At 38.5% G+C, this 15,572-nt stretch overlaps 2 protein-coding genes across 2 annotated transcripts in view; one reads left to right on the forward strand and one right to left on the reverse strand.

The window, feature by feature from the left end:
• Nucleotides 1–572: 572 nt before the first annotated feature.
• Nucleotides 573–4,616, reverse strand: si:dkey-27j5.5 (dexamethasone-induced Ras-related protein 1). Its single transcript, XM_007234253.3, has 2 exons — nt 3,535–4,616; nt 573–2,788 (listed from the first exon to the last, which is right to left on the reverse strand). The coding sequence occupies exons 1-2, from the start codon at nt 3,986–3,988 to the stop codon at nt 2,262–2,264; spliced, it is 981 nt and encodes a 326-aa protein (XP_007234315.3). The 5' UTR covers nt 3,989–4,616; the 3' UTR covers nt 573–2,261.
• Nucleotides 4,617–4,717: 101 nt separating this feature from the next.
• The window catches only part of LOC103027038 (mycbp associated protein), a 45,875-nt gene continuing 35,020 nt past the window's right edge, over nt 4,718–15,572 (forward strand). Inside the window, exon 1 of the mRNA XM_049469735.1 lies at nt 4,718–5,038. Within this exon, the coding sequence (XP_049325692.1) occupies nt 4,972–5,038 (67 nt within the window). The 5' untranslated portion in view covers nt 4,718–4,971. The remainder of the gene's footprint in view (nt 5,039–15,572) is intronic.

Below are 15,572 nucleotides of genomic sequence, written 5' to 3' on the forward strand. Positions count from 1 at the left end.
CTCTCTCTATTTCTGTTACACTCTGTACCAGACTCGCTTCCATTTATGGTGCTCTATCTGTTTCTCTCTCTAATACTCTCTCAAATTCTTTCTCTCGCTACACATTTCTCTCCTTTACACTCTCTTATGCTTTGTCTCTTACTCTCACTTTTACACTCTCTCTCTTACGCTTTGTCTTTCACTCTTACACCTTTCTCTTATGCTTTCTCTCTCTAACACTCTCTCTCATATTTTCTCTCTTTTACACACTCTCTCTCTGTCTTATGCTTTGTTTTACACTCTCTGTTACACTCTCTCACTCGTTTACATTCTCTCTTGTGCTCTCTTTCTCTTATACTCTCTTCCTCTTATACTCTCTTACACTTTTTTTACTCTCTCTCACACTTTCTCTCACTCTTACGCTTTGTCACACTCTCTCTTACACTCTCACTCTCTTACATTCTTGCTCTCTAGGCACTCTTGCTCTTACACTCTCTCTTACACACTCTTTTTCACTCTCACAGACTCTCTATTACACTATCTGTCATTAACACACTCTCTCTCTCTCTCACAGATCAGACTCAGAGTTATTTTTCAGTATAAAAATCGTTTATTGAAAATCTTTGCTCTGATCAGAACGTTCATGCAGTCTCCATAAATTACACACACATTTCTTCTACAGTGCTGGATCAGTGCTACAGTTCAGACGCTATACAAACAATAAACATATCAACAAACAAACAAACATATAAATAAATTAATTCATTAATAAATAAAGTTATAATAAACTCTACAGCAGCACAGCAGTGTTTACACTGATACTGATGGAAGGACACTGATGGTAATACAGTCTGTGTTTGATCTCAAGTAAAACATGCGTGCACACACACACACACACACACATTCACACATGTGCTGTTACCCGGATATCATTAACACTCTCGAATATGAAGGTTCTATTCAGGTTTCTTTAAGCAATGCTATAGAAGAACCATAAAGATCCAGTGTGAAGAACCGTATCAGGGCAATGTCTAATGCCAATGTTACTGTAATGTAGAATTGTAAGGACAGCTGACATCGATATCCTATTTTTTTTTTTTTACTGAAAACATCTAGCAAACATGAGACTGCAACTTTATTATTGGCAGTTAAATCAACGTAAGGTTGTAAGGTATGCTAAACTTCATAAAGTTAGCATCCGTACAACGTGAACTTCTTTAAAAAACAAACATTTGTATAATGTTTTTGACTTTAGTCCAATTTCCAACAAATATCATTTCTAACAGTTTTGTCATCAGTCTTACTCTCAATTTTAAATGTCAACCCAATGTTGGATTTTGTTGTTCTTTCATTTCAACGTCTAGAAAAATTATGGGTTTTGACATCAGTCCAGTTTTTTGGTTCAACCTAAATTTTGGAGTTCGATGTCAATCTAGCACTGTTTCCTAGCAGAAATGTGACCTTGATTGTCAAAGAAAAAACAAAAACATCTGTCTAAACCTGTATTTTGTCTGGTCCTTCATAGAACCTAAAGTAGTTGTTCTATAGGCCTGCCCATTCTTGTTCTATGGTATATAGCTAAAAAAAAAAGAAAAAAACCTTCATGTTTAAAAGTGTACCGGAATTTAAACAGGAAGAGGTTCGGTGTGAATGCAAACAAGAATCGAAATCTGGTTTAAGCTGGAGATCCAGAACAATTCCCTGCTTCAGGTGTAGACAGAAGCAGATACAGTACATTATCGGTGAACACAAAGTGGTTCTAGATCATAGACAAATGAAGTCAAGACTCCAGAGTTTAGATTAAGATTAACACATGTTGGACACAACAAGACTTGGAATTGGAAAATACTAATTACAAAATAAACTGGTTTGTTTCGGCATGCTGAATGCTTGATGTATTTTAAACTATGCCATCGTTACGCCATTGATGCTTTTGGCTCTATTACAGTACTGAAAATGGTTCTGTGACTTTCAGATGCAATCTAGCACCATTACTATATATATATATATATATATATAGATATGTATATATCTTTGCCTGGGTAGTATATAGTACCCGAAGACAGTCTGTGACTTGTTGGTGCGCTGTAAAACCCATTAATTTTAAATGATATAGGACTAAGAGCTTTCACAAGAGGTTTTTCAGGACATTTGAGGACCAGGTACAGGACCATGTAAAGGTTTCTTTGGGTGTTGATGGTTCCGCTGGTCTGCTACAATACAATACTGGTGCTATTGTCAGTTTTTTTAGTCAATAAGTCAAATTACTTGTTTTCTCAGAGTCACTTCTTTCCCGTCTTGCTCGTCCTCTTTTTGCCCTGCGTGGCGAGTACCAGCCGGAGGTCGGCGCTGACGCTGGGGCGGCGGGCGAGCGGGTGCAGTGCGCCGCACGGCGTATCGTGAGCCTCGGACTTCCTGCCCGCTGCCCCACCTCCCCACAGTTTGCGGTAGGACCGTAGGGACAGTCTGCGGTGGCGCGAGGGCCCGGTCTCCACGGGCAGCCCCGCCCGCGCCGCCAGCGCCTCGAACGCCCGCTCCAGACCGGCGCCTCCGTCCTTCGCCGACGTCTCGAACAGCGTGCAGGCGGAGTCTTTACCCCCGAAGGCGCGTAGGAGCTCGGCGCGCGACACGGCGCGCTCCGACGCCGGCAGGTCCGTCTTGTTGGCGCAGACGACCACGGGTACGCGAGCGCCTTCCGCCGAGCAGCGCAGCAGCGCGGTCTTAGCCTGGGAAATCTCTGAGCGCAGAGCAAGCGCCTCCTCAAACGAGTCACGGTCATCCACACTCAACACCAGCAGAAAGATATCACCTAAACACATATACACACACATACAGATTAGCGTCAATATTTATCCTACACAGTAGAAACAGCAGTTAAAAACTTAAAAACACTTAAAAATCACTTAAAAAACACTGTTAAATTGTTCAGTAGTTAAGAGATTACTAAACATTACTGAATTGTATTGCTTGAGAATTTTGATTAATACTGTCAATTATTACTAATAAATTAAAAGTGTGTAAAGTGGGTGTAAAGTATATTTTGTTCCATTACAAACTTTTTTTTTAGTTCTACAATTGGTTCATCTCAAAGAACACACCTGAACAGATTTAAAGAGTTTGATAAGGTTTTGTAGTATCCATTATCTATTAGAAAGATCAAAATCCATTAGAAAGAACTTAAAAACTAATAAAGGGTTCAACACAATCAAAAAATCAGAATCAGAGTTTTTAGTGCCTTAGGACCATTTATAATGGAGAACCTTTGAAATAGGTTGAAATATAGGATTCTTCTGTTTTAAATATAAAAAGTCAAATATTTTTCTTGTGTGGAGCTGAGGAAAAAACATTTGCTACCATTGTTAATTTAATTTCTCTTAGATAACTTTCTTGTTACCTTTGTGGTTTCAATATAATATAATATAGTAATATTTTGGTACCTTTTAAAGTTTCCAAAGTATTCGCTGGTACAGAACATTATTCTTTTAAAGAATTCTGTTTCTGGCAGCAGAAAAACAAAAATTACAGGTAACTAGTAAAGCATCAGCACGCGCTCACCTGTGAGGATGGTGAGCCTCCGTTTGGCGGGAAACTCGCGCTCGGCGGCCGGGTCCAGGATGTCTATCTGGTACGCCTCCCCGCGGATCTGGTATAGTTTCCTGTGAAAGTCCTCGCGCGTGGGCTCGTACCGCTCCTCAAAGTCCTCGCGCAGGAAGCGTCGCACAAGACTGGTCTTCCCCGCGCGCGGCGCGCCCAGCACCACCACGCGCCGGCAGTTCCGCGGCTTGGGCGCGAGCGCGGCGGACTCGAGCGGCAGGCGGCGCCGCCTCCGCTGCAGCACGAGCGCGGCGAGCTGCGCGAGCGGGGAGGAGCGCTGCGGGTCCTTGGCGGCGGCGCTCGCGCTCCGCTGCAGCTTTAATACGCGCATCCCGGCCTTGGAGAGCAGGTGCTGCGCAGCGCGCTTGTAGCCGATCAACAGGTGTTGAGAGCGCGCGGGAACCGGAACCTCCATATGTACCTTACTGCAGGTCTGTACCGAGCACGAGCCCCGCGCCCCGTTAATATACCGGAGAAACCGAGACCCCGCCCAGTGGGAGGGGCTTACAGACAGAGCGAGAGAGAGTCAGACGACAGAGATGGAGAGAGAGACAGTAAGTAAATAGACAGAGAGACAGAAAGTCAGACTGACAGATTCAGATGGACAGACTGACAGATTCAGACGGACAGACATACAGATAGATAGGTAGACAGATACATATATAGACATGCAGACAGACAGACGGAAAGACAGATAAATAGACAGACACACAGAAACGTAAAGAGACCGAAGAATACATAATTGGACAGACAGACAGACAGACAGACAGTTAGATAGATAGATAGATAGATAGATAGATAGATAGATAGATAGATAGATAGATAGATAGATAGATAGCAGAAGCTCCTATAAGATCAGTGTTATTATTCAGTAAAGGTGAGCGACAGATAGACAGCAACAGATAAATAGATGGACAGAAAGACAGAAAATAGGACAGATAGATAAACAGATACATATATCATACAGAGAAGTAGACAGACGGAGAGATCAAATGTAGGTAGAGAGACAGAAAGTCAGATAGATAGATAGACAGATAGATAGATCCTATAAGATTAGTGTTATTGTTCAGTGATAGTGAAGGTGAGCGCGCTCGTGCGCGAGCTCCCGTTGCCAGGGCTACCCCGGTGGCGTCCGTTGCTATGATACCGCAGGTGCTAGTCAGAGAGAGCTATAGCTAACCGGCTGCGGGTTTATTATTGTTTTTATTGAGTTTTATCGCTAGTTTATACAGTTTCTGTAGTGTGTATCAGCTCTATAACCCGTGTATATTATATCCGGGTGATTAAGCTCTGTGTTGAGCGCGCGCTGTGTGTGTTTGTGGCTGTAGTTAGGGCGGGTTATTAGAGCTGTGTGTTTGGTTGTTAGCTGGAGGCTAAGCTAACCGCGGATCTGCAGGCATGGCCAGTCCGGGGAAGTCGCTCAGTAAACCGGGTAAAAAAGAGCCCCGGTCCCGCTCCCCCTCCGGTAGGACCGCACTCACACCGACACTACAGACTAATACTATTAATATAACAAATATGTTATATTTAATTATACTGACTAAGCGTCTGAGAGTGAGGGGGATTACAGACACACAATATAACTGACTAATAATAATTATAAATCTGATTTATCTGAAAATTAGTTCTTATACTGGACTCTCATCTCCTTAACCCCGATCTTAGAACTGTCTATCTATTTTTTTCTGTGTGTCAGACTGCCTGTCTGACTGACTTTCTGTCTGTCTGTCTATATATATATATATATATATATATATATATATATATATATATATATATATATATATATATATATATATATATATATTTATTTATATCTATATCTGACTGACTTTCATTCTATCTGTCTACCTATGTATCTGTCGGTCTATCGATTATTACATGCCCTTAGTAATAAAATGATTACTGTAAGCTGATATAAAATGTGTTGTCTATCTATCTATCTATCTATCTATCTATCTATCTATCTATCTATCTATCTATCTATCTATCTATCTATCTATCTATCTATCTATCTATCTAGCTAGCTAGCTAGCTATCTAGCTAGCTATCTAGCTATATATCTCTCTATCCATTTGTCTCTCTATGTATTAGTCTTTATACCTACATGCATGCCCTCAGTAATAATATGATAACTGCTGAAAAATGTGTTAAAACGAATGGGGATAGCCTAATAGTGGTTAGGTTTGACAAAGAAAACAAACAAAAATCAATTTACTGAGAAAATCCAGCTTTTTTACCAGATTTTTACATTTGATGTTTAAACCTGCCTGCCTTTTCACTCTCTATTGTTGATGTCAACCCAATATTGTTTATACTGCCATACATATTCAAACCAAAATTATTTATTTTCAGGCAAAAAAATCCACATTTCTTAGAACTTTTCAGTGTAATGTGGTCATTTTCCTACTCAAACTCAACTTCTTCTTTTAAAATTTACCAGACTTAGATGGTACGATTGAGCAGGAAATCACCAAACTATGCTGGACCCCAAATCTTCAGAACCACAATGAATGTCTTGTGGCCCAGTGGACTACAGGTCATTTTTTTCCCATTCTTAATTGTTCTATAGGTGCTGGATGTTTTTAGTTATTTTAGTATTTATTTTAGTACTGGACTCTACTCACTTTTTGGCACCTAGTAACTGGCTTGTTTTCCATTATTAGAGCTCCCCAATGAAATGTGGCTGGAAACATTGAAAAAAACACAATCTTTAGAGTGATGATACAACCAGAGGTAATCAGGTATAAAGTAGAGTTGAGTCCACCTTCACTGAAGACTTGCTTGTTGGGTTAGCTTGGTAGGTTTAGTACTGACCAAACCTCTCAGAAAAGTGATTAGTTAAGTTTGCTAACCTACTTACCTGCTTACAGCTGGACATTGGCTCTAAACAAGAGTTCACACCTGTTGCAATGACTAAAGGAAGCGTAACAAGCTAGCTATGGGTGGCTTGACCCAATTCCCTGCCCAGTAAAAAGGCAAAAAGATGTGAATTGGTTCTTGCAGGGTTTAATAATTTAATATGTCAGTTGCACAGATTGAATAACTCTAATAAAACGTTTGGCTTTAGCTGGTGCAGGACGTGCCCTAGTTCAGATAAAAGGATCTGTAACAGGAACAATAAATAGGTTAGCATAAATAAGTGTGAATGCAGCTCTGCATGAACTGTAGTTTTCAGTAGACGGAAGAGAGGGCATAGGTTTGGTTTGAATGTTAAGTTGGAATTCCACAGATTGTTCTAAATGTATATGGATATTTTCAGACTCTCAAGCTAAATCAACATTTTGGCATATTCAGATTGATTTTGAAGTTTAAACAGCAAAAAATAGAAATGAAACCCAATTCCTTTCAGTCTGGATGAAAGGATGTGAAAAAATCTTTTGGAAGGTCCCAGTGATAATGCCAGGATCTGGTTTGCAAACCTGACTACTTGGGTCCCTAAGGTTGGTGATTTCTCTACCGAATCCCTTCCTCTTTGGCTTAAAAGTTTACCAGATTTAGGTGATATGCTTGAGCAGGAAATCACCAGACTACGCTGGACACCAGACCTCCAGTATCACAACAAATGACTCATCGATTAGAGTTGGGAACCATGGAGGTAGAAGACCTGACTACTTGATTTTCCTTTTCTGAAGGTTGGGTTCCTATATAGTCAAGTTCACTAGAGCCGAGTCTGAGTCAAGACCGATAGTTTGCTAGTCCAGTTTAAGTCAAGACTGATGTGGAGTTTTGGTCTCTAGAACCAGTTCCTTGGAGATTTCTAACAGACATCTTCAAAGGCAAATATACACCAAAAAACTATAATCTTGCCAAAATCTTAACAGTTAGATAGACAACAAATTTGATCTGTTAAAGCTTGGTAAAGTTTTTGGCATGTGCCTCTTTTTTTGGCCTAGGTTTGGTAATATCTGGACCTGCAAAGATCAGAGCCAATCACCTGAGCAACCAGATGGTGGTAGCAGGGAAGAACGTTGGGACACAGTAGAAAAAAAATTACGTGTGTGAAAGTAGAACTTTCACTGAACCTTACAGGTACATTGCCAGGGGTTTACTTCAAAAAACCAACCCAAAAGTTGGGTCTAGTCCTGAACAAACTTCTCAGAGGCGGAAGTGACATAAGATAGCTAACCTACAAACCTGTCTAGAGCTGGATGTTGGCTAACTGGGTCCACAATTGTCACAGTGACTGAAAGAAAAGACAGTATGGAATAAAGTATGGTCAGTAATGCATATACACCCAGAAAGTGTTGAAGAGAAAATGGTACGTTACAATGATGTGTCCTTGGTCAATCTTTTGACTGTAATTTTACAATAATTCAATATGTTGTAGTTGAAAAAGAGCAGGATTTTGCTTAAGTGAAGGGCGATAGCGTTGGAGCGAAATTCTGGCCTTGCAGAAATGAGGTAACAATGATGATGGTTTATGTAAAATCTGACCTGTGTAGCCTACTAACCCACTAAACTTTTCTATCTGGAAAGCGATTATGGTAAGGTACATTGGGAAAGAAAGAGATGGCGAATGTGAATGACTGGCACTGTTAGTCTGACTTCATTATCCAGTCTCTCCATTATGGACTGGCATAGTTTTATCTGAAACACAGCGGCATGAATTTGTGTCGTAATGCTGTTATTACTTTAAAACATTTTGGGTCAATCATCTATAAAGACTTCCTTCATATGAAAAGCAAAGGCAGAGGCGTTACGAAACCTGCTGTGCTCAGACAGCTTCATTTTCTTTGGGTTGCAAAGTACACTGCTAGACCGAGCACAAAATCTGAAGACTCTAAATACTCTAATTTTAATAAGGGTTAATCAATATTTAATAACACGCATTAGCTAAAGTTTAGCCTTTGCACACATACTGTATGAAATGGAGTGATCCTATTCTTAACCCATCGAGTTTTAGCTCTTATGTAAAGGCTTTCCACAAGGTTTAGGAATGTGTTTATAGGAATTTGTGAGGACTCCATGCAGGCCAGTCAAGTTCTTCCACACCAAACTCACCAGCTCATCCATATCTTTATGGATTGTGCTTTGGGGTTGTTCCCAAACTGTTCCAACAAATTTGGGAGCATAACATTGTCCAAAATCTCTTGGTATACTTAATAATTAAGTGTTAATTTCACTGGAACTAACTGTGGCAGAGCCCAACTCCTGTAAAACACCCGCACACTATAATCATAATGATCCCCCCTCTACCAAACTTTAAAATTTGCACAATGCAGTCAGACAAGTACTGTTCTCGATTCTTTCAGTAATGTTATGAAAGGGTGAGTGAATGAATGAGTGAATATATGTATACTATATAAAGAGAAAGCTCTTTTGGGTAGGTGGGAGGGCTTTCCGCAAGGTTTAGGAGTGTGTTTATTTGAATTTGTGAGGACTCTGTGCAGGCCAGTCAAGTTCTTCCACACCAAACTCACCAGCTCATTCATATCTTTATGTAGCTTGCTTTGTGCACTGGTGTGCATTATGCTTTTTATGTTGAAACAGGAAGGAGTCATCCCCAAACAGTTCCTTCAAAGTTGGGAGCATGAAATTGTAAAAAATCTCTTGGTATACCGAATTATTAAGAGTTAATTTGAGTAAAACTAAGGGCCCAAGCCCAACGCCTGAAAAACATCCCTACACTATAATCATAATTATCCCCCCTCTACCAAACTTTACAATATGTGCAATGCAGTCAGACAACTACTGTTCTCGATTGTTTTACTGATATGAATTAATGATATGAATGGATGAGTGAATACTTTTTATATACATAAAAAGAGAAAGCTCTTTTGGGAAGGCCTTCCACAAGGTTTAGGAGTGTGTTCATGAAACTTTGTCTCCATTTGACTCCATGCAGGCCAGTCAAGTTTTTCCACACCAAACTCACCAGCTCATCCATGTCTTTATGGACTTTGCTTTGTGCACTAATGTGAATTAGTCATGTTAAAATAGAAAGGGGTCATCCCCAAACTGTTCCTCCAATAATATGAGCATGAAATTTTTCAAAATCGTTTGGTATACTGAATAATTAAGAGTTTTTTTATACTAAAACTAAGGGTCAGAGCCCAACTCCTGAAAATGCTTTTTGAACATATAAAATACATATAGAGCTGGAATATAAAAAGCTACAGTCTCTTAAAGGTTGTACCAGGGTCTTGTTCTGCTAAAGCTTGTTTTGCTCAGCAACAGTACAGGTTGTGACAGAAGATGTTTGTGGGCGGAGCTTGAACAGGTCAGTTGTATTGGGTTTGGAGTGTACTGTTAAGTGCAGAGTCTATCTCTATCAGTCTGAGATCTCTCTGAAAGCACAGTCTGTCCTCTGTGGGAAGCCAGGTGAGCCTACATTGTTCAGTTTGAACAGGCAAAGTCTGTTTTTTACACCCGTATCTTATAAAAAGTTATTTTTTTAGGACCAAAATAGACTGAAAATTGTTGTCCTGCAGTTCTAGCCCAATACAGAATGTATGGAATTCTGTATTTGACAGATTGTTCAACTAAAGCTGCCCAATTTATAGAATTAAAAAATTGTATAGTTTTAGTAAGGTTACAGCAGGGGTTTGCTGCATGTTTAAAAATATTACATATCTATTTGTCTGTATTAATAATATCTTTTTTGTAGCACTTTATTTGGATGGTCCATTATAGACGCCTCACAAATGCTTAACTAACATTTAAAGGTAAATGTTTCTATATTGACTGACCCAACTCTGATGCTAACCCAATCCCAAATGCTAACATTTTAAGGTTTGGTTTAAAGTTTAGGTTAAGGTTTTGATAAGGGTTCGGTTTTACGGTTGATTCACAATTGAGGTTAGGTTTAGGTTTAGGTTTAGGTGTTTAGGATTAGGTTCTATAGAGAGAATCATTACATTTACATTTACAATTATTGCAACATATGTATTGTCCTTTATATGCTATTGTATACCAGGAAAATATTGATGATATATTGAGAATATCACAGTAATGTCAATTTGGTAACACTGCCTTTTAAGGATCACAAATTAGGGGCTTAAACATTTATACATTTTCTCAGAATGTGGCCTCAACCTTTTATGTAACATTAACAAAACCTTCCCAGAATGTTGCCTTGGAATTGGAATTGTCCCTTAACATGAACCTGCACAGTTTTCTTAACGTTCCCAGAACATTTTCCACAGTTCTGTGAATGAATAGGGACGTGGAAACTTTTTTTCTGTAATTCTGCAGGTTTTGCTGCTGGGGGGCAGCAATTAAAGTTAACACAACTTTAATTCTTAAAAACACAAATTCTTTTAAAGTTAAAGGTGTGCTGGACTTTAATCTACACAGATTCCTTTTCTGAAAACTGTTTATTTGGGTGAGTAAAGCTCTTAAGTTTATTTACAGTAAGCTTAGATTTATATAATGATAATCCAGAGCTTACTTTAACTGGCAGAGTTTTTATAACCAAACAGATTGTATTTTTCCCTCCTCATTAACTTTTTAAAATCTTTAATAAACAGTGATAATGGAACTGTAGTATAATCTCTACTGTCTCTACTGTCCAGAGAACACTAGACTAGACTAGATACTAGATACTACCAGAATTTAAGCAATAGTACACTCGAGGTTTGTGCTATAACATGTAATATTGGCACTGCTGTGCTGATCTAATCTATACTCGGCCTGAGCCCTCGTGCCTACGACCCCATCACAGCAGTGCCAATATTACACCTTATAACACGTACCTTAAGTGTTTTATAGCTTAAATGCTAGTAGTATCTAGTATCTAGTCTAGTCTAGTCTTCTCTGAACAGTAGAGACAGTAGAGTACTTTTTTCGTACGCCCCGTTATACAGGTTCTTAATATACAATGCAGTACAATCCAGAATCTAGTAATATCTAAAGCAAAACAAACATAATCACGATAAACTCTTTTAACGCCCCTGATTTCAGTAGAAACAATGCATGCGTAGGTGTGTTTTTCTGGAGGTGTCAGTAATTTGCAGTATTCTGACTCTGTTCTTCATGTTCTCTCCGAGAGCTGCCAGTTCTCTTTGTCGCTGGTTTCTGTCCTCGGTCGACTCTTTCAAATGTTCTCTGTCTTGGCATTCAGCTTCTTCCCTCTCTCTCCCTCTCTCTCTCTCTCTCTCGTTCTGATATGTTTCTTCAGGTCATGCAGTTCTTTATCAGTGTCTCTGTAATGCGCTGTCCTCCTCTTTTCTCTGCTGGTTAATAGCTATTTCCTGGTAGTGGCAGCCTGAGCTGGACTGGAGCTGATGATTAGAGACAGTATGAACCCAGGAGGCCTTATTTTAGTGATCTATAGCACACTGGTCAATGGTGAATAGTAGGGGTGTGCCATATCGTATCGTACGTGATAATATCGCCAAATATTTAAAATATCATAAACGATATTATACCCTGAAATATGGTACCATATCATCCACCCCTAATTATCACATCAGGGTTCTACTTTTTTTCTGTTTTTAGCAAAAGAAAAATTCACACTGTTCTCATTTCCCATTATATATCTACTAGAGACAGATTATATCTTTCCAGTATCATTTATTTTACGTTAATCCTGAATATATGGAGATATTTGGAGTGCATTATTATTATAATTAGTATCATGACATTCTGGATCATTGATCATTGGATCATATCATATTGCATGCAATAATAAAATTCTATCGCCAAAAGTATTGTTATCGTGAAAATACCATGAAATATTGTGATATTATTTTACAGCCACATCGCCCACCTGAATAGTGAATAGTGCAGCCTGATTTAGGGTGTGTCAGTGTGTCTTTGCTATCGTAACAACGATAAAAGTACTCCTTGCGTAGCTCGAAAAGCAGCGCAAAAGGCATGTACTAATTCTCTTAATTAATGATGGGTGTGGTTAATTTTGGGCGTAACATGAAATAAACCAATCAGAGTGTCTATTGCTCATCATTCTCTTTAAGAGTAGATCAGGTGAGCTCTGTCTTTGGTGGATTGCTATTGTAACGGTGCAGCTACCTGGACGTGTCCAACAAACTCTTCTCAGCAGAGGAAACTGAGCTGCTGGTTGAGTGTTCTGTTTGTTGTTGAGTTAAGTGGGGTGAACTCAAAGAGCAACTAAAGCATTTACCAGTTTATAATGTTGGCATTCCTTCTCACAACACTTATAAGATATTGTTGCGCTGAGTATAACAAGTAGTGAAGGGTCAGCCCATTACCCATAGCTTCATTTTCCACAGCCATGCCTGTGTAATCTGTGCAGCATGTGCTTTTGCATAGTCTTGTTGGAAAATGCCTGGAAAACCTTGTAAAAGATTCTGTATAGAAGGCATCTGCTTTAATGCTGTTTCTGGACATTAGGGCTGCAACGATTAGTCGATATAATCGACAATGTTGATTATTTAAAATTGTCGACTACAAATTTCATTGTCGATTAATCGTTCATTTTTAACAGTACTGCATTACACAAAGTGCTGGAGACAGAAGTGCAATGGGAGATAACGGGTAAATGTCTCACTCACACAGTTTACACTCAGCTTATTCTGTGTCTCCAAAAGTGCCCAAACACAACAGATGACATATTTACTTACTAAATATCAGAACTTTCCACGTTTAAACAACATCCAGACATTTAAATGCCTTTTAAATCTCATGTTCAGCTGTTTTTTTTAATCATTTTTAGAGATGAAGGACATGGCAGAAATAATCGTTGACTAATCGACTAATCAAAAAATAATCATCAGATTAGTCGACTACCAAAATAATAATTAATTGCAGCCCAACTGACATGATTAACATATTTAGCATCAGGCTTGTTTTGTAAAGTAAAAAGTTTGAGACAATTGAGAGCATGTGGAAATCTGAATCTACTTGTTCATAGAAACCTTAGGGGTTGGGCACACTCTAAAAAACAGAGGTACACTCTTCATAATCGTACCCTCAAAGGTACAATATTGGTCTTTACAGGGTCAGATTTGTTCCCTCTGATGTACAAAGTAATTTCTAACAGCAATAAATACAGATTTGTACCATTTAACCTGCAGCTAAAAGGTACATTCAGTATTCTGTATCACTGTACTAATGAACAATATATATTTAAATTGCACATTTTTTATTTGAAAGCCAGACAATTTTGGATCACCAAGTTTTTGAGCCATATTTAGTTGATGATAATGTTTTATAATCTTTATAATTTTTACTGGCACAAAAACCATGGGTACAAAAAAGGACTTTCACTAAAAGGTACTTTTTTGTACCTGAATATAATGTACAGCCGCAGAGACAAGCTTTGTACTCTACTTACTTTTTTAGTGTGCAAAATGGCCCTAAAATAATATTACAATATTTCATGGAATTTTTATGATACCGATATTCTTGGCGAAATGTAAAAAACATTGATTAAAAGAAGATAATGGAACAAAATAAACATTAGGGTTTTGTTGAATATAAATGTAACAGTTTCATACATTCAGTAGAAGCAAAAACATTATAAACGTATTTCTTTTTGTTGAAAATTTTACAGATAACAGATGTAACAACATAGTGCATTACAAAACAGACAATGTTTTTGTATCTCTTTTAAATCCCATACATACCCAAAATTATTATTACAAAAAGTACAGTAGGGATGGGTGGCTAATCCCATTAGATATCTTTATATAACCGTGGGGTTATATACATTTTATGACATATTTTGAAATGTATAAACTGGTGATTTGGGCTGTAAGAAGAAACAGTAACTTTATTCTATATAACTTTCCTAATTCCATCTAACTGCAATACTGAGAGGGAGAAACATTTTGTCTATTTCATTTTTTTTAAGTGTCTAAAGGAATAATAATGTAAAAACTAAGTAGAATATGTATTGTATGCTTATAAACTCCAAACAAACACAAATGTATCACTAAATATAGCAAAACGACTACAAAAACACGGAATTCAATATCAAGAGTTTTTTTTATTGCATCAGAATCTTTCTTTGTTTTTTAAACATTTCAATCATTTTCTCACACATTCTTTACAAACTGAAGAGGCGCTAGTCATTTTTACTCCTCAGACACTCAGAGTTTCTTGGAGACTGCTTCTGTAGCAGATCACGAATGAATATATGCTTCAATATATACTCACAATACTGTGCTTTGTGTCGTGTGAACCTTGTACACGTGTCCTCGATAACTGAGGCTTTCACTCACGCTGCAAGAAACGCGAAACGTTTGATAAAAGAAAGTCTGGTCAGTTAAAGATCCAGTTGTTAATATTCTGGACCTTATTTCAGTGATCTAATCACAGTTGATTTAGGGCGTTTTAGTGCATCTTTGCTATCGTAACGTCGGGAAAAGTACACATTGCATGAACTATACTAATTTTCATAATTTATCATGGGTGTGATTAATTTTGGGCGTAACATGAAATAATAAACCAATCAGAGCATCTCTTGCTCATCGTTCTCTTTAAGAGTCAGGTGAGCTCTGTCTTTGGTGGATTGCTATTGTAACGGTGCATAATATTAATGTACTTCTAATACATTTTAAGTAAGTACATATATCATATATCTGTTTTCTAAATTCTATATATCTAGATTTACAGCATACCAGTGATTAAAGTGCAGTGGTAAAGCAGAGTTTAGTACTACTATTCACTGCATCACACAGACGTACAGAGACTCTCTTTTTCAGCCGTTAAAAGCTGATTTTTCCTGATTTTCCCATTTCCCAGAGTTCTTTGTGCTGCAGCAGCTTTTAACCTCTCAGTGAAAAGGGGTTTCCACTGCTGTGTCTCTTCGGTTGTCCTTCAGCAGCGTCTCGAGACCCTGTCCTTGACCTCAGGGACACTCAGGCTTTTGTGTTTCGAGCTGTTAGATGAGAAATGATTGAGGAATCGTTCAGCGCAGATGTTTCTTCAGCGTTCTGCTCTGTTCACCTGAACACTGTTCACCGCAGAGCTGTGGAAAAACTGCAGCTTTCATGGGTTAGTCATCAGCCAATCAGATGAAGCCCTCTGCTGAAGATCTACAGTACAAACACACTGAACAGTTATACAACTGC

Source organism: Astyanax mexicanus, chromosome 21 (assembly GCF_023375975.1).
Source record: "Astyanax mexicanus isolate ESR-SI-001 chromosome 21, AstMex3_surface, whole genome shotgun sequence".
Taxonomy (NCBI): domain Eukaryota; kingdom Metazoa; phylum Chordata; class Actinopteri; order Characiformes; family Acestrorhamphidae; genus Astyanax; species Astyanax mexicanus.

Excerpts from the sequence above, each read along its gene's own strand:
- si:dkey-27j5.5 (XM_007234253.3), bottom strand. The coding sequence starts at position 3,988 with ATGGAGGTTCCGGTTCCCGCGCGCTCTCAACACCTGTTGATCGGCTAC. Across the intron at positions 2,789-3,534 it reads GAGGCTCACCATCCTCACAG|GTGATATCTTTCTGCTGGTG; the intron begins GTGAGCGCGTGC and ends ATATGTGTTTAG.